Source organism: Peromyscus californicus, unplaced genomic scaffold, assembly GCF_007827085.1.
Source record: "Peromyscus californicus insignis strain IS unplaced genomic scaffold, ASM782708v3 Scaffold_6__1_contigs__length_162567912, whole genome shotgun sequence".
NCBI lineage: Eukaryota > Metazoa > Chordata > Mammalia > Rodentia > Cricetidae > Peromyscus > Peromyscus californicus.
In genome coordinates this window covers 3,180,300-3,203,405 of record NW_026294584.1, presented here as the reverse complement: position 1 = coordinate 3,203,405, position 23,106 = coordinate 3,180,300, and the positions used below count along the sequence as shown (strand labels likewise).

Sequence of the window (23,106 nt, the reverse complement as noted above, 5' to 3'; positions counted from 1 at the left end):
TTTTTTTTTTTTGGCATTGTATTTTAAGGTTTCTCAGAGAACTGTGGTAAGTTCTTCGTCCTGCAATCCCCATAGTCACCACTGAGTGTAGCTTAAAACAAGTAAAGAACAAACAAAACCAGGGGCTGGAGGTGGCTCCTTTGAAGAAGAGTGTGCAGCACAATCGTGGGGACCCAAGCTTGAACCCCAGCTCACAGAAGGGGGTGTGCAGCACAATCGTGGGGACCCAAGCTTGAACCCCAGCTCACAGAAGTGGGTGTGCCCCACAATCGTGTGGACCCAAGCTTGAACTCCAGCTCACAGAAGGGGGAGGCAGCACAATCTGGGGACCCAAGCTTGAACCCCAGCTCACAGAAGGGGGTGTGCAGCACAATCTGGACACCCAAGCTTGAACTCCAGCTCACAGAAGGGGGTGTGCAGCACAATCTGGGGACCCAAGCTTGAACCCCAGCTCACAGAAGGGGGTGTGCAGCAAACTTGTCCTTCCAGGGCTGCTAAGACAGACAGCAGGATCCTGAGGCTTGCTGGCTGGCCAGTCTAGCTGAATTCCTGAGAGCTATGTTCAATGACTGAGGAGGATGCCTGTCATCAACTTCTGGCCTACACAGGTGCATTCACCTGTGTGAGACCACACACACACACACACACACACACACACACACACACACATATACACACACACACACACTAGCTTTTGCAGGAAAATATGAAATTAGACTTTATTTATAGTGTATCCATTACTAAAAATGCTTATGCAAATTATTTTTTGAAGTTCCAGTTTTCAAAAACTTAAATAGGAGTAACACTGTCAATGATTGTGCGTCTGCTTTCTGCATACCTCAACTTTTAAAATCTGAACTGTTAATACCCCCCAAGTTACTTCCATTTGTTGAGTAATTGTGCATTGTGTATGTGTGCATGTGTGTGTATGCACATGTGTGCTCAGATGTGTGTGTGTGTGTGCTTGTGGACATCAGAGGACAGTTTTCAGAGGGTGGTTCTCTTCTCCCACCATGTGAGACCTGGGGATGAATTTCAGGTTGTCAGGCCCTTGGCCGGCTGAGCATCTCACTGCCCTGTTAATATTTTTACATCAACAAATTGAAAACCTCTTAGTGACACCAAGTAGTTCTCACGAAACATGACATATTCTTGCCAAAATAGCCAGTGAGCTTGGCAATGCCAGTCAGGGAACTTTGGCAGCCATGAAATAGAAAATGTGGTCAACAAAGGCTTGAGGGCTAGGAGGCCAGGTCTGATTATTGTCTACTCTTGGTTCTGTGTTGAACTTTGGCAATATGGTCTCTCTTGAAACAAAATGAGAAATATTCACAAAACTCAAAATAGTTACATAAAATACTTTAACATATGTTACCTCTGAATAGTGATTTAAAAAAAAAAAAAACCATGTTCCTACTGTCCACCTACAAAATGAGAAGAAGCAGACCTTGGAAGGCCTGTGTGCATGCACGCTCACAGGACTCTTCATCTCAATCCCCCAGAAGGCTAAATAGTTTATATTTAACATTCTTTTCATTTTATTGATAGTTTTAAGCCATTTTTTATCTAAATTTCAAGTAAATGAAAAGCATACTATACTTTCTTTTCATTTTAATCTCTTCTCAATATTGTAAGATTTATTCAAGTCAATTGGCTACACAGAAATCATTATTTTTCACCAGGCACAGTATCGCTGGTGAGGTACTGTAGCAGGGTATAAAAGGCCCGACCGTTCTGACTCAGTGTGAGACTACTCTGGCAATCAGGTTGAGTTCTGGAGCCCCAGCCCCCTGCCCCTATCCTCCCTTTTCCTCTCTCCCCTGCCCCCCTACCCCCTCCTCCCCTCCCCTCCCCCACCTCCCTCCCCAGGCTTCAGGGCCATCTGGAAGCTTGACTTCTCCTCCTTCTAGGACCAGCTCCTTTTCTCTGTCTTTTACAGGGGTGATCCCACAGGGCTAAGTGGTTTTTGGGAAACAGTGCTTCACAGGAACTCAGCTTTACTTAGTTTACAGAGAACTTTACTTAGTTCTCTGCAGAGACAGGGCTGACATGTGGGAGGTCTCTGAGTTTGCCATTCCAGTTGGTGTCTTTACTAAGTATTTTGAATTGCTTTGATACCACTTTAAAAAAGCATAAGTTGAAATGTTGTCAGGGACCATATGTGTAATTCCAGAAAGAGTCTGAGTTTTCTTTCCGGTGCTTTGCTTAGGCTTGAAGTTGTGACACACCAGATTGATTTTAAATCTCATGCTCTTTCATGGACAGTAATATATTTTGCCAGGTAACTTGAAAACCAGCTTTTCTTTATCTCCTCTTGTATCTCATCTTGCAGACTGATGGGGGGGGGGGCCGGCGGCGCTGGAGGGTGGCCTCAGTCGTGGTGTTTTCTCTTGCCGCTGTCCTTCCTGTTTACTTTTCCTTCCCATGTCCCTGGTCTCCTTTTCTAATTCTCAGTTCTCTTTTTATTGATTCCTAATGCATCATCCTGTGCTTGCTCCTTTCATTTCATTTCAGAGTGTGAGATACGTCACATCACAGTATTCCTGATTTAGGATTATAAAACCTGATCATTCTGAGCCTGAGGGACTGGGTGGATTGTGTACAGACCAAGAGCAGTCCTGTTTCACCACCTTTTGCCCTGTGTGTTGGGAACTGGCTCACATTTTTTTGTAAGACTGTCCGACTCCCCTCTCTAAGTACTGTCATTAGGAAGACAAAATTATTTCAATTCTTGTCTCGTAGCAGTTTGGACTAAAGTTTATACATTTGGGGAACATCTTCCTGTGATGTGAAATCACTCTGCTTTAGCAAAGAATGGATTGAAATGAACAAGATTGTTTGGGAAGCCAACTTCTGTTTCTTCTTACCTCAGTCATCACAATGCTTTGTATGTTTCAGACTTTCTTTAGCAGGTTCACTTATGCAAGTAACTTCCTTATCAAAATGTGTCACTGTGATCCCAGAGTTTACTGAACTCTAAAATTAAACCACGTTTCCTCATTTGAAATAGTTAAACTTCCTCCTCTGGACTTTCCAGAGATACTTTACTGGGGGAAGAGTCAGAATGAATAAATAAGCAAAGATGTTACTGAATACTTCTTAGGGAAGGGTGTGTTAAAGTGTGAGCAACTCCCCCAGAGAGGAAGTGGCAAATGATTGAGGGTGTGGTGAGACATCATTCTACATTCCCAGTGTTGCCAAACGCATCCATTTCACACACCCTTGAAATGAAAGCCGTGAGTCCAGCTAGAGCTAGCGCTAGCTGATGTGTCCACAAAGACATTTTTATTTCTCTCAATCCTGTGTACTGTGATTGCACCATGTTCTGGCCCAGGTTCTAGCTGTGGTAGCTGATAAATGTTGTGCAATGAAAAATATCTAGGAGATCAACACACACAAGAGTGGTCCCCACACCAGTCTCCTAAAAATCAGAATATCTTGAGTTAGTGAGATGGCCCAGTAGGAAAAGACACTTGCTCAAAGCCTGATGATCTGAGTCCCTCAGGGTGCAAGGAGAGCACTGACTGCTTCAAGGTGTCCTCTGCACATGTGTCTCATGGTCTCATTCTCACTCCCTCCTTCTCTATTCTCCCCTTTCCCTTTCTCCCCCTTCCTCACACACCAAATAAACAAATAAATTATAATATGTATTTTTTAAGATGAGAGTATCTTGGTTCTTCTGTGGAGCATCAGTATTACTTAAAAAGCTCCTCTCATGTTTCTAATACAGGCAGAGTTGAGTGCCCATGGTATGTATTATGTATTTATGTATGGATATATGTATGCGTGTGCATGCACTAGATAATTATAATCTGTATTTGGTGGAGACTTTTTAGTAATTTAAAAATAGGTGTTTTGCCAAGATTTTTTTTCAAGACTTCTTGTAGAGGAATTTCTTATCTTAGCTGAAACCTTTTAAGTATACTTTTGTGAAGGTCTGTCCCAGTATCCTTATACTCTTGAAAGAAAAAAAAATTCTCAAAATATTGACACACTGCATTCTAGAAGCTTTACGTCATTGCAGGATGGGAACGAACTTCAGCTGTTACAGAATCCCCTGAAAGGGTAATACTCATCTTGCTGTCACTAGCTCACTGTTCTTTTTGTCCATTTTGGGTCTAGATGACCCTGCACTGTTTCTTTACTGTGTGAGGTTGGCCTGGTCCTCACCTTGCTGAACTCAGTTGTCCTTTAAGTACAATGGGCCTATAACACCTGAGCCAAAGAGTGAGTGATGTGGAAATGAGAAGACATTGTGAAGTGCTACTTGGCAGTCAGCTGACTGAACCTTGTTCTGCTTAAGATCGAATAATTATCCATATATTTTAAAATCAGTGTGAAGTGATCCTGACAGTTCAATAGAAGTATACACCTGTCTATCAAAACCACTTCGGTATCCTCTCTGCAGATCTCTTACACAATGATGTCTGTGACAGGCAGGAAGAGAGACTTCAGGGTTAAGGCCAAGCCTCTGTGAAACTTGCGCTTTCTCTGAAGGGTCCCACACCAGCTCCAGCTGTGGTGTCCAGTTTTTTATTCCTGCTTTTATTTTCTTTTGAATTAGAAATACAAACAGGATGTGCTGTAGGATGTTTTGCATGCTTCATCTAAACATTTGAATTTTCCATAACAAATGCAATACTGTTTTAATGTCTGGATGCTCTATTCATATATGAGCAATTAAGTTTAAGCAAACTGTGAACAACTTTTGAGGAAGCTAAAAATATCAGTTACTCCTCAGTTAATGTTAATCAAGAATTCTCTACAAACCTCTGTTTATTTAAGTCCTTTACCTATAGAATCAAGACTCTCCTAAAACTTGTAGATGAAGATGGGCAGTTAAATTTTAAGTTAAACGTTTTGTCTAAAGGGTCTTTCTGTCTTGCTCTAGAAGATGATTGTGTTTATTGCAAAGGACCCACAGTTCGGTCAGCTTCCCTTGAGTGAAGCCCCCAGAGGCAGCACTCAGAGCAGGAAGAAACACATTAGCTGCAGCAGGTCCTCTGTGCTTCAAGGCAGTTGCTCATTTAGCTCCAGAGACTGATTTTGTCAGTTTCAGAAACATTCCAATCAAGTAAAGCAGTTGGCATTCAGTGGTTATGGGGATTTTGTAGTTTGCTCAATTTTTTTTTTTAATCAGGGTCCCTATGTGTAGACCAAGCTGGCCTCAAACTGATAGAGAACTGCCTGCCTCTGCCTCCTGAGTGCTAGGGCCTGCACCACCATGCCTGACTTTGCTCTGTTACTTCTCTGTGTTGCTATGGTTAGTTCTTTTTCATTGTCATAGTGTATTCCACTGTTTAGCTCTTGGTAGGCACTTTGGGGGATTCAGTTTGGGCTACTATGAACCACAGTAGCTCAGATTTGCCTTTTGCTGAACATATGTTGAACATATAGATTGCTGTTGGGATACTGGTGCAAGGGAGCTTCCTGAATCATCTGTGTTCAGCTTATACTGTTCAGTAGATACTGCATCATATTCTTGGGTGCCATGTAACATTAAAGCATACTGCTGAGCATCCATGAGCTCTTAGAGGATAGGAAAAGAGGATGTAACTGACAAGTTAGTAACCGGGAGGAGGAAATGTCAACTCCCATCTGGAAGGAGTAAATAAGCGCGTCACAGAAGACAAATAGTAGTCCAAGTGTGACCTGAGACCGCTACTCTAAGTGAGAGTGGACTGTTAATCCTGTGGAAAGACTGAGTGTCAGCTGGGGGCGGTGGGGAGGATGCAGAGGAACCAAGAGGTGATTCTGCTCACAAGTCTCATCCTGTAATCATGAGTGGCAAGGGGATTAACAGTAAAGGACAGAAGAAGTTACACCGTGCGAGCCATATCCAGAACATCCATGTCACTGTGTAAGGGCCAAAGAAGGGTGTAAAGAGGAAAGAAAAGAAATTCTTCAATGAAAAAAGTCTAATTCCTGCTTAAGACTTAGGTGTACTTTTTCACACAGGCATACATACAATTACAAAGCTGTACTTGGAAGGCCTCACAGGAAACTGCCCTCTCCTAGCTTTAGCCCTTGTAGGGAATTGCCATCAGGACCAGGAATCTTAGGGAGGCTCCTGGCAGAGACCTCTCTGAGGCCTGTTTTTTGTTTGTTTTTTTTTCACTCTTTGGCTCTTTGGGGGGCCCTGCCACCCAGCTCCCAAATAAATACATGGAGACTTAGTCTTTCTTATGAATGCCCAGCCTTAGCTTGGTTTGTTTCTAGCCAGCTTTCCTTAGCTTAAATTATCCCATCTACCCTTTGCCTCTGGGCTTTTACCTTTCTCTATTCTATATATCTTTCTTTCCTTCTAACTCTGTGGCTTGCTGTGTAACTGGGTGGCTAGGTGGCTGGCACCTGATGTCTTCCTCTCCTTCTTTTCTTTTTCCTCAATCTTCTCTTCCCAGATTTCTCCTTCTATTTATTCTTTCTGCCTTCTAGCACTTTCTAGCCTGTCTCCTGCCTAGCTATTGGCTGTTCAGCTCTTTATTAGACTATCAGGTGTTTTAGACAGGCAAAGCAACACAACTTCACAGAGTTAAATAAATGCAACATAAAAGAATGCAACACATCTTTGCATTACTAAACAAATATTCCACAGCAGAGAAGAATGTAACACATCTTTAACAAATGTTCCACAACAGAAGCCCCTTCAGTAGGGGATGGAATGTTCTCAGCTCCGACCAGTACTTTTCCACTCCTAACTCCATTTCCCTCCTCTCTTTCTCCTCCTGGGTGCTTACCTCACATGAACCTTTATGGGGTGGAGGTGGTTCTTGATAGCAAGAGAAAAAACCTTTTCTGAGTATTAACACCTGTGCTAACTCTCCGCATCATTCATCAAAGGCAGCATCCCATGGGGAAGATGGAAGAGGGCTGTCTGTACTTTCTCTGGTTTAGCCTGTTGCTTATGACATCATATTAAGTGAGGAAGGGTTTTACTGTTTCCCTGTGTGTATGTGAGTGGAGTGTATGCATGCACATGTGCATGGGTAGAGGCTAGCAGATGATGTTGGGTGTCCTCCTCTATTGTATGCCATCTTTGAGGCACGGTCACTCACCGAACCTGCTACTCACTGGCTGGCCAGTAAGGTAGAGGGTCCATCTGGATCCACTCCAGCAGCAGAGTTGCAGATGTACATGTATGGGTGCTGGGATCTGAATGCAGGTCTGTATGCTTGTTTGACTGGCACTTTGCCAACTGAGCCATCTCCTCAGTGCCCTGCTTTTACAAATCTTATTATTTTAATTACTACTCAAACACCTGGAACTCAGCTGAGTACCTGGCAAGAGGTGAATCCAGCAGGAAAGTATAATAATTCTAAATTGGTATGTCACTAATGATGTAGCCTCAGAATGCATAAAGAAAAGCTAGTATAAAATTGATATGATAAGATACAACATATAGAAGTGTGTGTAGTCAAGAGGTCAATAGGGTATAGCCCAGTGAATATCTCACAAGCTTATCAGTGTGCTCAAAGTACCCCCTCCCCCTGCTTTGGCTTCTAGTTGGATAGATTAAGTTTGCCTCATTGTAAGCTCTGTATAACAGAATCATCAGCTTATAGTTTTGAACTTGATTTCTTTCATGAATACTCTATTTGTTGGATGTGTTAAAAAGCATTTTCTGAATACTAGCCTGCCATTATGTGTTCCAGGTGTTTTAGAAACAGCTCAGGAGAGCTTACGTGTACTAAACATTGAAAGAAATGGAAACATTATTTATACCTATAAGGTGAGTCCACACTGTCTTCTTATTGCAGTAAGTATATACAACGTATAGTTTACTGTTTTCATCATTTATATTATCCTTTTACAGATTTTTTTTTGAGACAGGATCTCACTTATTAGCCATAGCTAGCCTAGAATTCACCATGTAGACCAGGCTGGTCTTAAACTCACAGAAATCTGCCTGCCTCTACTCCCCCAGTGCTAAGACTAACTTTTTAGAAATCCTGTACTCCACTTTATTGAAGGGCAGTGCAGACTTATCGGTACTTAACCTTTGACATCCTTGGCTTCTGTGTAGGTGGCATTGAAGAGCGGCTGATAGTCCATCTTATGAGATATTTTCTCTTCTAAAAATCAGATGAAGCTACATATCTGAAATTCACAGAATTTGAATGGATGGATAATTTCATTTTCTAGAGGAAAAAAGGGCTAAGATATTTAAACCTAACTAGTATGCTAAAATTTTGTCTTTGAGAAAATGTTAGCTATGGTTACTCTGTACATTCAGATGTAAGTATAACCATAGTTGACACTGTGAGTGTTTAACAACATCGTCAGATGTTGGATGTCCTAAGAAAAATTTAATTTTACTGACAAATCTGCTAATAGGGACACATGAAGGAGTAATTCCAGCAGTTAGTTCTAGACATTTATCCCACCATACTTTGTTTCCCTGTTGATTAAAAAAATTCTTAAGTTATATTTAGGGATGATACATTTAAAGATTCAATTTTACTTACTTGAATATTATGGATTTTGTCCAATCCCGTTATCTGCCGTATTTATTCTCTTGAGGACACAGTTGGAGGTCCGTGCTGAGGCCTTCTAGCCAGTGCCCAGATGCTCTAAGCTGCTCAGTGATGACTGTTTCCTCTCCAAGTTCCAGCCACCAGCTGAACTAGGTCTGGGCCTTCTGGATAGATGTGTGCAGCAGGCTTCCCTTAGAGTGCCTGCTGTTAGAGTTACTTTAGGTTTGTTTAAAAACCAGTGACAACCTAATTTCCTGAACAATGACACTAATAAACATCTAATTAATTTTTAGGATAATAAGGGAAATGCTGTTTTTGGATTATATGACTGCCAAACCAGACAGAATGAGGTAATTGTAGATTTTTCACTTGGTTGTCTTTTTCTTTCTGTCTCCTCTGTTTTCTAGATACAACCTCAATTTTATTTATTTTCATTTCTTCCCTTTTTCTATTTCTTTAGTTTTTTTAATTCTTGTTGCAAAGAAAAAAAAAGTATAATGACCCTGGAACCAAAACAATACACACAGTGTTAGTTCTTTGAAATTTAACTAAAGTTGGCTCAGACTAATTTAATAATATTATGGGGAAAAAATAAAAGTAGGAAGTCCATTGCCTTCTCCAAGAGCTATGTGTGCCCCTAGGTCATTTTCATAATGACCCTTGGCTCTGAGTTCTGATTCTGGCTAACTTCCATGTCATTGTTTTTGTTCTTTTCAGTAACAATCCAGGTTTGGAGCTGTGCTCCTTAATTTTCTTCAGCACTACTCTGGTTAGTTCCTGGTCAGTGTGGACAAGTTTTATCTAACTGAGACATTAGGGTGGGAGGGCAGTTTGTGCTTACATAAGAACAATTGAGAAGTGGCCCTTGTATATCTTTTATCCATTCTATGTTTCTCCAAAGTCACCTTTCTCTTTTGGCTTCCAGTGCGGTTCATTCTCTTCTCCCGTCATCCACCCATTCCACCCTCAGCCGCTGGTTCATTCACTCATCTATTGATTCTCTGATTCCAAAACTACACCACTCAGTGTTTCCCCTGTGACAGTCCAGAGTCACATGGATGGCCAAGGCAAATCCTGTCCAAATACAGTCTGGAAAAAGAGGCAAATAAAACTCTGAGTGCTAGTACAGTCCTTTCTACAAGGTCTGAATTTTGAGAAGATGCATTCCGAAGTAGCATTGTGTAAAATTTTAGTCTGATTTCAGTGGGGGCAGCAGCCTTTTATGGATCCGTTCCTCTTCCCTGGGGTGAGGGGCATTTGCATTTGATTTGTTTCTTCTTCACTGCTTCTTTGGCTTTTAAGATATAGAGATTGCTCAGGAAATAAGGTGGTTAAGGCATAAATTAGTGGGAAATTTAACCAGCCTTGCTGTAATAGATAGGCACATCTTTCTTTAGCCAAAGTTGCTGCCATAGCCATGGCCTGTCTGCTGCTGCTGCTACAGCCTGTTTTTGTTTTTTTTGGTTTTTGGGTTTTTTTTTTTTTTTTTTTTTTTTTTTTTTTTTTTTTTTTTGAGACAGGGTTTCTGTGTAGCCCTGGCTATCCTGGAACTTGCTTTGTAGACCAGGCTGACCTTGAACTCACAGAGATCCGCCTGCCTCTGCATCCCAGGTGCTGAGATTAAAGGTGTGCACCACCATTGTCCAGGAAGATTTGGTAATTTGTGAAGAACAGATGTTTAGTTTTTACAGTTCCAGATGTTGGGAAGTTTAAGCTTAAGGGTCCAAGTAAGGGCTTTCTTCCTCTGTCATGGCACATAGAAGTGTGAGAACAGGAGAGTAAGAGGTGTCTAGACTCACCTTATAACACTCTCCCAGTAACTAACCCAGGCTGGTGAAACAGCAATAGTCCATTAGGAGGGCGGAACCCTGTGACCTAACCACGCTTTTCTGGGCCTCCCCCTCCAGGACTGCTGTGCTGGGGATTTTGTCTCCAGCCTACAAACCTAAGAGACACAGTCAGACCACAGCAGGTGCTAACTCAGCCTCTTTTATCTTTTCTATATATTCAGAACACCTTACAACCCACATGTTTTTCTTTGGCTTTGTTAAGGAAATGGATTTGCATATCAAGTCATCTGGAATTAAAATTTTCTTTCAAGTTCTGTATTTTTGTTTTGGAACTATGCCACCAAGAGAAAGACAATGCTCTGCTTTGGTGATAGTGCTCCAGGCTGGGTAGAAGGCTGCACAAATCTTAATGATTCCCCGCCTTCCTAAGTGGTCTTATTTTTAAATGGGCAAAATTGCCAAGTTCCATGTACCCTTAGCCTAGTTTTCTTCAGTTGTTACATCTTGTGTAACTAGAGCATGACAGTAAAGACAGGCAGGTGACACTGGTAGAATGTGGGTGTTAAGGTTCTGTGCCATTTCATCACATAGGCACCCTTGTTGCTAGAGTTTTCCTGCCTTGCCCACAGTCAGGACAAATCTCTGTCACCCACCAGTCCCACAGCTGCTCAGACCCAACCAAGTAAACACAGAGACTTATATTGCTTACAAATTGTATGGCCATGGCAGGCTTCTTGCTAACTGTTCTTACAGCTTCAATTAATCCATTTCCATTAATCTATACCTTGCCACGTGGCTCGTGGCTTACCGGCATCTTCACATGCTGCTTGTCATGGCGGCGGCTGGCAGTGACTCCCTCCGCCTTCCTGTTTTCTCTGTTCTCCTCTCTGTTAGTCCTGCCTATACTTCCTGCCTGGCCACTGGCCAATCAGTGTTTTATTTATTGACCAATCAGAGCAATTTGACATACAGACCATCCCACAGCACTTCCCCTTTTCTTTCTTTCTTTTTTTTTTAAAGAGGAAGGTTTTAACCTTTACACATCTCCAAAGTCAGCTTGGTATATTTGGGAATTTGGGCGTAGCTTCTCTTACTACTTCCTGCTGGAGGGGGGTGCTGTATCTTATGGGGACACAAAGAAAATTTTAGGATTATGGAGTAGTCCACGAGGGTGTATCATCTGAGCCAGTTGCCTTGAAATGGTTCTGGATGTTGGATCATCTGAGCCATGGTGTCATCGGAGACCTTTCAGGGGGTCTTGGCTGGTCAAACCTGATGTATCTTAATCTGGAACAAATCCATAGCCTCTGGCTTTCTGTGGAAACAAAAGCAGAGGCACACTTGTGTAGTCACTACTGCAGTGAGCATGCACACACTGCTGTCATCAGAGAGCTGCTGGTGACCAGCAGTCACCACTGCAGTCAGCATGCATACGCTGCTGCCATCCAGAGAGCTGCTGGTGACCATTTACCAGTTTCAGTGAAACTCAGGAACCTTGCTTTTTAAGTAATTTACTTTCCTAAATGTACAGATGTCTCCAACATTTTGTCCCTCTTTAAACAGATTTATCTATATGTTTATTTACTTAATGTATGTGTGTGTGTGCCTGTGTGAGTTTATGTGCATCGTGTGCAAGCAGTAGACCATGGAGGCCAGAAGAGGGCATTGGATCTCCTGGAACTGGACTTGTGAACTGCCATTGGAGGTGCTGGGAACTGAACCTGTGTCCTCTCAAGAGCAGTGAGCACTCTCGACTGCTGTGCCAGCCCTCCAGCCACCCTCCCCTTAGAAAGACTTGTGTTTACATGTTTGCTCTGTCATGTGGGCCTTGTTCGTGGCAGGCAAGTGCTGTACACCGAGCTGCGGCCTTAGCTTCTGGCAGTTTTCAAGACCACATTTGATGGCATGCATTTGCCTTTGCTGTCAAATACGATTTAGGAAATATAAAGTAAGGAAATCCAATACGGCCTGCCTGTATTTTTCTCTTTCCATTGTTTCATCTTCCTCCCTGGTGTCCTGATTTCCTGATTCCCTTTTTAAAAAAATCACTTTCCTGGTCTTTTAAGAATTTGCTTTGCTCACAGTATTTAGAGTTGGTGTGCAGGTCATACACTCAGTTTTCTTTACCTGAGCATTTCTTTCCTTTATTCATTTGAAGGATGACTTTGTCAAGTCTAGAATTCAAGCTGACAGGTTCCTGAAAAAATGTCTCCCTTCGTCCCTCCCTTCATGGCCTCTCATGGGAAACCTGTCTTTTAAAATATTTTCCTCCTGTATTTAAGGTTTCATTTTCCCCAATCACTTTTGAAAAAGTTTTTTTTCTCCTTTGCCCTTTATTTTCTGAAAATTTGACTGTGTCTCTATGGATTTGTTTGGGTTTTCTTTCTTTTTATTTATTCTTTGAGTCTTTCACATCATGCATCTCAATCCCATTCATTTCCTGTATCCACCCTCTGACCTTGCAACCTTCCCCCACCCAAATAAAATAAAATTTAAAAGAAAAAAATAAAGGAAAAAAGGGGGGAAATCTCCTCATGGAAGCTGCAGTGTGACACAGTGAGCCACACAGTATACCCTTCAGTCCATTTATCTTTTCTTGTATATGTTCATTGCAAAGACTCATTGGTCTGGTTCGAGGCCTCTGGTTTCTGCTACACTGTTGATGCTGGGCCCTCACTGGGACTCCTCTTGGATATCTTGCTGTTGCCCTGTGTCCTGGAGATCCTGTGACTTTGGGTCTGCAGGACCAGTCCCTTCACGTGCTCCAGCAGATCACAGATGGGGTGGATGTTGGGGTTGGCCAAATCATTACCCTGGTTCTGGGTCTGGGCAACTGTAGGGTTGGTCAGCCCGCCAGCTCTCCCTTGTACTCACTACCAGGGTGAGCTCTCCTGCGTTGCCCTGGTGAGTTCACCCTTTGTAGGATGAGCGAGGGGCGGGGCCAGTTCTGCTTTCACACACTCAGAGGCAGCTCTCCCAAACCTACACCTTCATGGCCAGGTACAGGGGCCTTTCTCTGGAGAGCTGTAGCTGGTGAGGGGCAGGGAGAACTCTCCTGCTCTGATGACCTCAGGGCCAGCTCTCCTGCTCCACTCCATTGTTTGGGTTTTCATTCAGCTTCTTGAATCTTTTGCCCAATTTGGGGCAATTCACTCATCAGCCACTATGTTTTCAAACACTTAAAAAAGTTCCACTTTTCTCTTTTTTTGAACTTTAATTACATCAAATTAGTTAATCAGATATTTGTGATAGTCAGGAGTCTGTGAGGTTTAGCTCCTTGGTCCCAGCTTATTTACTTTGTATGGTTCAGATTAGGTATTTTTCTCCCTTCAAGTTCCTGTGGTTTTTTTTTTTTTTGTTTTTTTTTTTTTGGTATGTTGCTATCATTTGAGATTGTAAAAGTTGATTATTGTGATTTTCAGGAGTAAAATTTCTATGTATTTTTCTTTTATATGTCCTTGTTAAGATTTCCATTGTTTTTATTCAATCACATTTTAAACTTCTTATTGAAGGGTTTAATTTTTTGAAACCATAGCTGCTTTAAAATCTTTGCCGCAGCATCTAGTATTTGCCACCCCAGTGCCTAATGTCTGCTTTTTTCTCACTCAAGCTGAAGGTTTCCTGGCTCCTGGCATGACTCATAGTTTGAGCGTCTCTCAAGAGACTCTAGGTCTTATTTAGTTTTCTGTTTTAGTGTCTCCTCTGATGCAGAACTTGTTGAGGAATGAAGGGCAGCACCCCACTCCTGCTGTGGTCGGAGTGAAGACTCCTGCTCCTCTGCTTGGCTTCCTCTCATGACGCCCTGCTGGGGCCAGGTGGAGACGGGTTTGCAGCTTCTGACTAGGGTGAGGAGTCAGGGACTGATGGGTAGATGTTGGGAAAGGTGAGAGGACAAGTCTTGGCTTCCCGTTCAGCCCTTTCTGACAATGCTCCACTGTTGAAGAGCCGGGTCTCCCCAGTGCTTGGTCTGGGTGGATGTCCACCATTCTTCCATAGCTTTCTGTGTGCTGCAAGGAGGTAGATTTCTACCAGGTGTGATGAAAGTCTTGATTTCTTTTCTGATTCCATCTAGCAGAAGTGGACCGTGCTTGGGGCATCTGGATGGAGTGGGACCCTAGTCTCCCCACTCAGCCTTGTGGATAAAGGGACAAGCAAGGTTGTGTTTTTCCCAGACTGTTTCGATAGAGTAGGCTAGGCTGTCTTACTGGATTTCTTGTTTCTTTGCTTCAGGGGAAGGGGGTGTGCTTCTGTCTATTCCTGGCATCATTTCTGTTATGGTCTCTTCTCTAGCTTCAAGTTTAGAATATATTATGCAAAAAAGTCATCACTGCCTCATTTCTCAGAACGTGGAGTCCCCAGAGAGCCTGCACCCCACCCCCATGCTGTAAAGCGAACCCACAATTTTGTGCTCATGGCAGAACCATGTATCCAACCTGTGTTTTCTTTACTCAACTTCCCAGGCTTCTTAGTTTCATTTTGTATACAATGTACAGGGATTTTAGCTTTACTGAGTGGGAAGAATAGAGAGGAGTGGATCTTTTTCATCCTGGTCTTGCTGTCTGCAGGGTTTAAATGAATGACTCTCCTTACATGGCCAAACAGGAAGGAGCACATTACTTAGTCATAAGTAGGCAAGCTCTCTCCTCCCTATCCTCTGTCTCTTCTCTCCACATCCATCCCTGCTGGTCTACCCTTGTGCATGCAGGAATAAGGGAATAAGACCCATGCTGGTGGGATACAAGCATCTAATGGACTTTTCTGAGAATCTGAGACTATTCTTCTCTGCTTCTGCTCATATGTGAGCTTGGAACTGTCATGGCTTTGGGGACCAGAACTTGGAGTTTTGTCATGTGGAGGTTGAAAATTTATAAAAGCCAGAAAATTAAGAGAATGGGTATTTCCAGTTCTGGATTAAACCATCCCTAAAGCCCAGACCTGCCTTACATTATCCAGTTCCATGAGCCACTGTGTAATTGTGTTTTTGCATAAACTAGTTTGGTGGGTATTTTTGTTGTTTACTGTAGCTGGAGTTTTCTCCAGTCCTGCCTGGCCCACGGTCAGGACAAATCTCTCTCACCCGCCAGTCCTGTAGCCACTCAGACCCAACTGAGTAAACACACAGAGACTTATGTTGCTTAAAAACTGTATGGCCATGGCAGGCTTCTTGTTAACTATTCTTATATCTTTTTTTTTTTTTTTTTTTTTTTTTTTTTTTTTTTTTTTTTGGTTTTTCGAGACAGGGTTTCTCTGTGTAGCTTTGCGCCTTTCCTGGAACTCGCTTTGGAGACCAGGCTGGCCTCGAACTCACAGAGATCCGCCTGGCTCTGCCTCCCGAGTGCTGGGATTAAAGGCGTGCGCCACCACCGCCCGGCCTATTCTTATATCTTAAATTAACCCATTTCTACTAATCTATAAGTTGCCACGTGGCTCGTGGCTTACTGGTACCTTGCATCTCGCTTTCCATGGTGGTGGCTGGCAGTGTCTCAGTGTCTCAGCCTTCCTGTTCCCACAATTCTTTTCTCTCCTTGTCCTGCCTATACTTTCTGCCTGGCTACTGGCCAATCAGTGTTTTATTTATTAACCAATCAGAGCAACACATTTAACATACAGAACATCCCACAGCAGTTTACAATTGAAGAATTCTGTACTTGTATTCCTTATGGCCCAGCAGTTCTTCTGTAGGCTCACAAAGATGTATTTGAGGTTTAGGAATGTATCTCAGTAGTAGAGTACTTGCCCAACTTGTATAAGCCCCTAGGTTTGAGCCTCAGTACTGGGAAATAATATATATGAAATGTTAATTGGATAATTTTAGTACCTAAAAGTAGGAGCTAAATCAAATTAATGCCCTCCAATAAGTTATTTGGGAATAAATGCAACTGCTGAGGCGTTAGCAGTCTATTAAGTTGGGCTATGTTAGAAGACTAACATGGCTCAGAGGGTGAAGCGCTTGCTGGACAAACAGAGTTCACATCCCCAGCACCTACGTAAAAACAGCATGGTGGCGTGCATCTGCAATCCCAGTGCTACGAGTGTGGCAGGCAGGGTCTAGGGACCTGTAGGCCTGACTGTCTAGTCAAATGGTGGAGCATGATAGAGGAGACACTTGACCCTGACTCCTGGCCTACTTCACAGCACAAGCAAAGGCACGTGTTCCTGCATTATATATGCATAACGCTCGCGCACGTGTGTGTGTGTGTGTATACTGGCACAGAAGGCTCTCTAAAACATTTTGCTACATGAAGAAAAGCATTTGATAGGATAACACACTTCATTCATGTTGGAAAACTAAGAAACATAAGGCACAATCTACATGGAAATAACTTTAGACAATCTGAAGGCTACTGCCCAAGTTACAAACTTCCCTCTTGGAATGGAGTTGATGTTGCCTGAGGTTTAGAAGGTTTGATGTTATGTTTGACAACATTTGCATCTTTTAAGCATCAAGATTATTCATGTGTGATTCCATAGTTAAAAGTATAAAATACTAAAAACATAGTATGTAATCTATGATTTTTCTTACTTATAAATAAGAATCACTAGAGCAAAAAGTTAAAAAAGCAAAACTTCTACAGAAACTTAGTACCTTCTTTAGAAGGGTTTATTACTAAGTGTGTGTGTGTGTGTGTGTGTGTGTGTGTGTGTGTGTGTGTGTGTGTTTGCGTGTGTGCGCGCATGTGCGCGCACGTGTGCTCAGGAACGCCCACAGAGGTGTTGGATGCCCCTGGGTTGGATGTACATGTACATGCAGTTATGGTTGGTCTTGGGAACTGAACTTGGATCCTCTGCAAGAGTAGCTCATACAGCTGAGCCATCTCTCTGGCCCCAAATTTAGTGCCTTCATATCAACTCAAAGTTCTCCTTTGGTAGCTGCTTCCCATGGTGACGGGGTGACACACTTAAGTCTCAGTCCTTAACATCTTCCATCTGCATGACTGTTTCCATGTTCCTTAGCATCGATGAGATGGAATCTTTTGGTTTTTCCCATTGTTGTTGACAGGGTCCCACTACACAGTCCAGGACAGCCTCCAACCTGTCACCCTTCTGCTCAGCCTCTGGATGGTTGGGGTTACTGGTGAGCACATCATGACTGGCTTCTCCTGATAGTTTGAACATTTCAAACATTCATAAAAAAGAAAAGATTAAGTAATGGAAGATTTCTTAGCCACTTCTTTAACTATGAGATCCACTTGTGGCACAACCAATGGGATCATGGTCAAGTGTGTAATCTGATTAAAGCCTTTCTCACCTCATCTTACAATGCTGGCATCTGAGTGGCATTATGACAGCCTATGTTGTACTAAGTGCTTTGTGAGCGTTGACCCTCTTGATCCTCATCATAACCCCAGGAGATGCTTTGGCCATACCACTCTAGTATTTCTGAGTGCTCATAATAACACAAGATACATGTTATAGTCCTATGCTAATTTTGATGGATAGATAAGTTGAATAATGTGTCCAAAGTCGCAGAGCTGGAAAACAACAGTCAGGATTTGACCATGGGTCTAGCTTAGTTTCAAAGTTGGTGTTTTGAACCATGCTGTTTGGTTGTCTCATAGCTAAGTTTCAGTGCTAAATGTGGCATAAAATATTAAACATTTTCCCTGAAAAATAATCCAGACTATATCAGCATAGACTAGTTCACTGACGGTTCTTTAGGAAATGCTTTGCTAACCAATGTTTGGTATAAAGTTTAATAGGATTTATCTCCATACAGTTGTTATTTACTATAATCCTCCTTTGTTTGGTTGTTTTAATAGCATCTGTACACCTTTGAGAAGGACATGCAAGCTGTCAGCTGCTCTGTCAACAGTGAGAGAACCTTGCTTGGTGAGTTGAGAGCTCATTGCTGCACATTAAAACTGCATCTTTTAAGGTGAAGCATTTTGGATTTTGCAATATTTGATTATAATGACAACTTTCCAGAAAATACATGTTCTAGGTAAATCAAGTTTGAAATTGAGAAGCTGTAGGGCACAGCTATAGGAATTAATGGTTTGCATTTGTCTACAGTGTTATAGTGACAGATCTCATGTATTCCAGGTATAAAATGCTAAACTTGAACAAGCTGCCCGTGTGTATCAGTTGCTAATTGATTTTTTTCTTTTCCATTAGCTGCAAGTTTCATTCAGTATACTAAAGAAGGAGTAAGGAATGAGCTTCAGCCAGGTGATGGAATTATTCTTCTTTCATATGTATTGATAGATAAAGATCTGTTGGACTAAGTCAAATTTCAAGCCTTTTAGAAGTGCCTTTATCTTAGAATAGAAAGGCTGTGGCCATTTACGCACAAGCAAGACTTTAAATTTTGTTTCTCAAGTAGGCAAGAAGGTGTGAAAAATAATATAATGAGAATTGTAGAAAAAACGAGATAATAATTAGCACCTGAAGACTAAATAAATGCCAAGATTATACTTGGCTTCCATGGCCAGAAGCTAATGCAAAAGTAGGGAAACTTACAGTACTACTTAAAAAATGTCTGGTGAAATATCAATTAATCTCTAAAGCATTGTGGATAGTTCAAAAATACAAAATAAAACACAGATCTGTTCATTTACACAAACCTACTTTGTACACATGTTTATTGGCCATGTGTAACCTTTTGCTTTTTAAATTTCAAAGAGCATTCTGTGTCATCCTCCTGCCCCATAGCTCAACAGTGTTGACTGCGTGTGGTCAGGCCCCTGTAAAGTACCACAGACAGAATTTCTGGAAAGTGGTGAGCTGGGTGGCTACCTTCATGGAGCCTCCAAGCTAGCACCAGGCTTCAAGTACAAATGTTCACAGTGGCCAGAGGCCATATAAATAAATAGATTTGGTGGGAGGAAAATGAAGTGTCAGGCTTGGAGCATAGCTCAATCCATGAAGCTTTGCTGTGTGAGCATGAGAACCCGAGTGTAGCATGAATCTTAAAAGTTCTTATTAATAAAATCAAAACCAGTGCCAGTTATTGGGGTGAATGCTGGAAGATCAGAGAAGCAGAAGAAGTCACAGCCACCTCACCTTGCTAATTCCTCAGCTGATCCTGTTTCCTCAGACTGGATGTCTCTGAGTCCTTATCCAGAATGAGTCTCAGCTGAACCATGCTGTTCAAAAACCTAAAAGCTTATCCAGCTCTAGTTCCTGGTCCTCACGCTTTATATACCTTTCTGCCTCCTGCCATCACTTCCTGGGATTAAAGGTGTGTGTCACCATGCCTGGCTGTTTCCAGTGTGGCTTTAAACTCACAGAGATCCGGATGGAACTCTGCCTCCCAAGTGAAAGGATTAAAGGCGTGAGTGCCACCATTTCCTGATATAGATATCTAGTGGCTGTTCTGTTCTCTGACCCCAGATAAGTTTATTGGGGTGCACAATATGTCAACCACACTCGAGTTCAATCTTTAAAATCCATGTAAACAGCCAGGTATGATGGTGCACGCCTGTAATCTCAGTGCTGTGGAGGTGGAGATAGGCCATCCCTGGGGCTCACTGACCAGCCAGCTTTGCCTGCTTGGCCATTCCCAGCCCAATGAGAGACCCAGTCTCACAAAACAAGCGATGCTGCCTGAGAAATAGCAGTTTGACCTCTGGCCTTCACATGTACACTTTAACATGTGTACTTGTACAGATACATACCCACATAAAAAAGAAAAATGAGATGTTTTTATTGTTTCCATTGTTAAATATTTCCATTACATTTTGTTTATTTATTTTGTGTTCCTGTATGTATATGGGCTTGTGTGTGGAGGTCAGAGGACAACTTAGGGTAGCTGGTTCTCTCCTCACACCACACGGGTCCTGGGGTTGAATTTAGGTGGTCAGCTCGGCAGCAGGTGCCTTTCCTGCTGAGCCATCCCAATGGCCTTGTTGTTTCCAGTTTTAACACAGAAACAGAGAAACACTCCAGTTGTTTAATGAGAGGTGTTCAACAGCTGTAAGGACTGGTGATGGGTACAGGATCTTGACTCCTGGGGAATCCAGGAGGAGCCACTTCTTAGATTTTTGTTCCTGTAAAGGGCAGTTAAGTCCACTGGGACCAGCTTTGCAATTTGTTGAGAACTCTGGACTTTTATGTAAAAATCTAATTTATAAAAGTTGGCGCAACTGGTTTTTAAGACTTTGCCCCAGCGGCAATAGCCACCTGTGGGCCGGAAGCAACCTGTGAACTGCCAGTGTTCAAGTCCGGTTCAGAGGGCCTGACTTGGGCCCTTGCTGCCCTGTCCCAGGTGCTTTCCCTCTGCTGTTTACTTGGCGCTTGGTTCCTTCTTTTGTTTGCACAGTTCCTATCGGATGTATTCTGTGGTCGCGTGTGATGGAAAAACCCTTAAAACCCTTGGTACATACTTTCCACATGAGGCTCACAAGGCTGTGCTGGGCCTCTGAGGGGAACTGGAGCTGAGCCTGAGAAGAGCTTTTGTGAGACATTGGTGGGCTAGATGTCTTCTCTGAAATCTCATTCCTACTTACTCTGACTTTCACCTTCAATGACATGTAGAGAACTATGACCACTGGTCCCTCTCTCTGCCGGCCTCCTCCTCATTCCCTTACACTCTTTACTGCTGTTGGGGTTTGATGCAATGCTCGCCTCAAGGGACCGGATTGGACTGGATTATGTAGGGTGGGATCTAGAACATTGGGATGCTGACCCCTAAACAAGGGTTTGAACAAAACAGGACACAGGGCTGATCTGATGTACTCCATTGTCCTGGGAAGGCAAGGTTACTGCTGCAGCTCCAAGCTGGTGAGGCCAATCCTCACACTGTGGATTTGTGTGGTCTGCTTCTTCTTGTTCCTTGTGACCTTGAGTCAGAGAAAAGTTCTATTCTGCCAGGAAACTCAGAGCAACTATAGTTTTTACTTGATATTCATCATTTCTGCGTCAGTATCATGCCTAGCAATAGTCAGCCCTTGATGTGTTATAAAATGCACTCCCAGAGAAAACTCAAAGTTTTACTTGGTGTAGGATTGCATCTTATTCAGATATGCTTGCTTAGCCTTGGATTGGGCACCTGTGGTGAGATTGCTTGCTTGTGTCTTTAAAAACATTAGCCTGAATATTATTAGTTATCATGCCACTTACAAAGTAGCTTTGTGTCCTAACTCACCTTTTATCCCTATCACTGAGGTGAGAATGAGATTTGTCCAGGTGTAATTCTAGAACATTCCCTCTCTGCTTCTTTACCAACTTCTTGCTTTTGGCTCAGGATCATTGGAAGACTCTGTTGTCTATATTACAGCCTGGGAGTGTGGATGTATGCACAATAGGGCAGCCCACGACCAGTGAGTGAGTATCAGGGAGCTGAAGGGAAATTATCCCCCATTTCCAGTCTGAAAAGGGATGATTCTGAGGTGCTCTCAAGAAGGTTAAGATTCCAGGTGGCCACTAATGTGCTAATGTTTCATGTCTACTGCGTTTATGGCCTTTGGCATACAGTCCCCAGTCTCCACTCCCTCAGGCAAACTTCTCAGGGCTAGAGTGGACCTGTCCCCTGAGGTCACTTTTGGCCTTAGTTTGAATTTCACTGGAAGCAGCATCTGAGGCGGAGAATCTGGTGTTTTTAGTTTATTTGTCATGAAAATACTACTGGGGCATGGTTGGACAGGCACCTGAAAGAGGAGAATGGGAATTACATTTCTGACAGAGCAAGACTAGACTAGATTTTGTAGAGTCACTGTTTTCAGAGAGCGACAGGACCGTGAGATGAGGTGGAGGAAATGGAAGTCAGAGAAAAAAAGGAGGTGAGGTGCAGGGTGGCTGTCTTCATAGTAGAAACCGTTGGAATGACCTGACCTTCTCTATGAGCAAAAAGGGAATCATGTAGGCTAAGGGTTGCATCTGGACATGTTTAGAAAACAGATTTGTCAAGATTACCTTCGGGATTTGATTGGCACATGAGAAAAAGAACAAGTCGAGAATAACTCAGCTTTTTTTCCTCCCAGAACAAGTGTGTGTGTGTGTGTGTGTGTGTGTGTGTGTGTGTGTGTGTGTGTGTGTGAACAGGAGTAGGAGGAAGTGTTTGGTTTTGTGCATTATCAGTCTGAGATGTGAGATGTAAGGTAGGGATGAATATGAGTCAGAATTTGAGGTGAGAGGAAGCCAGGTTTGGAGAAATACTTTTGAGAATCACCAGTCATCACCTTGGAAGGTTTCTTTCTGTTCAGTTAAGATTTTAGAATCAGGCTGGGCTTGGTGGAACACCCCTTGCTGTCCCAGACCTTAAGGGGTAGATGTAGGAGGATCCAGAGTTCACCAGAGTTCAGAGTCATCCTCAGCTACAGAATGTCTTCAAGGCTAGCCTGGGGCCTATAGGAAACCCTGTCTCAAAACACCCTTCACTCTAAGAAAGAGATTTCAAAAACGATGTAACCAGAAAGTACCATAGAAAACGTCATGTTTTGTCCTTTGAACAGATATATTGGAAAGATTTCTTTTGTCTGCTCATGAATGCCTACCTTATAAGTCATTTTATTAAAAAAAAATGTAGTCTTTTGCAAAGTGTTATCTAACATTCTACTGTTTAAAATGAGATTTTTTTCCCATTGCAAAAGAAACAAACTGTAACATATTTCAAGTAAAAGATTCTCTGATCCACCCACTTTACAGTCAACTTTTATCATCAGCCCCCTCTCCTTGGCTATAGTATAGGTAATGTTTGTTTAGAAAATGACCTTCCATAGGAAGAGGCCCAGGCTGAAGCTACATTTACTACCAGACACAATAGATCCCCCTGGGCAGCAACTGGGGTGGCCACTTGTATCGGACCCCACCGTCATTGAACTTCTCAGAGTCTCCATACCACTAGGGACAGATAAGTATTCCACAGAGCTGTGGTTTGGCTCAAGAGCTCCGCTGTGAAGCAC

General features: G+C 42.7%; 1 protein-coding gene across 5 annotated transcripts in view; it reads left to right on the top strand.

The window, feature by feature from the left end:
- The window catches only part of Gsap (gamma-secretase activating protein), a 98,992-nt gene that overhangs the window by 1,624 nt on the left and 74,262 nt on the right, over positions 1–23,106 (top strand). For 3 of the 5 annotated variants that reach the window (XM_052720643.1, XM_052720642.1, XM_052720645.1), the window contains exons 2-6: positions 7,653–7,729; positions 8,768–8,824; positions 17,265–17,339; positions 18,025–18,094; positions 18,380–18,433. In XM_052720643.1, the coding sequence (XP_052576603.1) occupies positions 7,653–7,729; positions 8,768–8,824; positions 17,265–17,339; positions 18,025–18,094; positions 18,380–18,433 (333 nt within the window). The remainder of the gene's footprint in view (positions 1–7,652; positions 7,730–8,767; positions 8,825–17,264; positions 17,340–18,024; positions 18,095–18,379; positions 18,434–23,106) is intronic. The other 2 variants (XM_052720644.1, XM_052720641.1) reach the window with 1 other exon arrangement.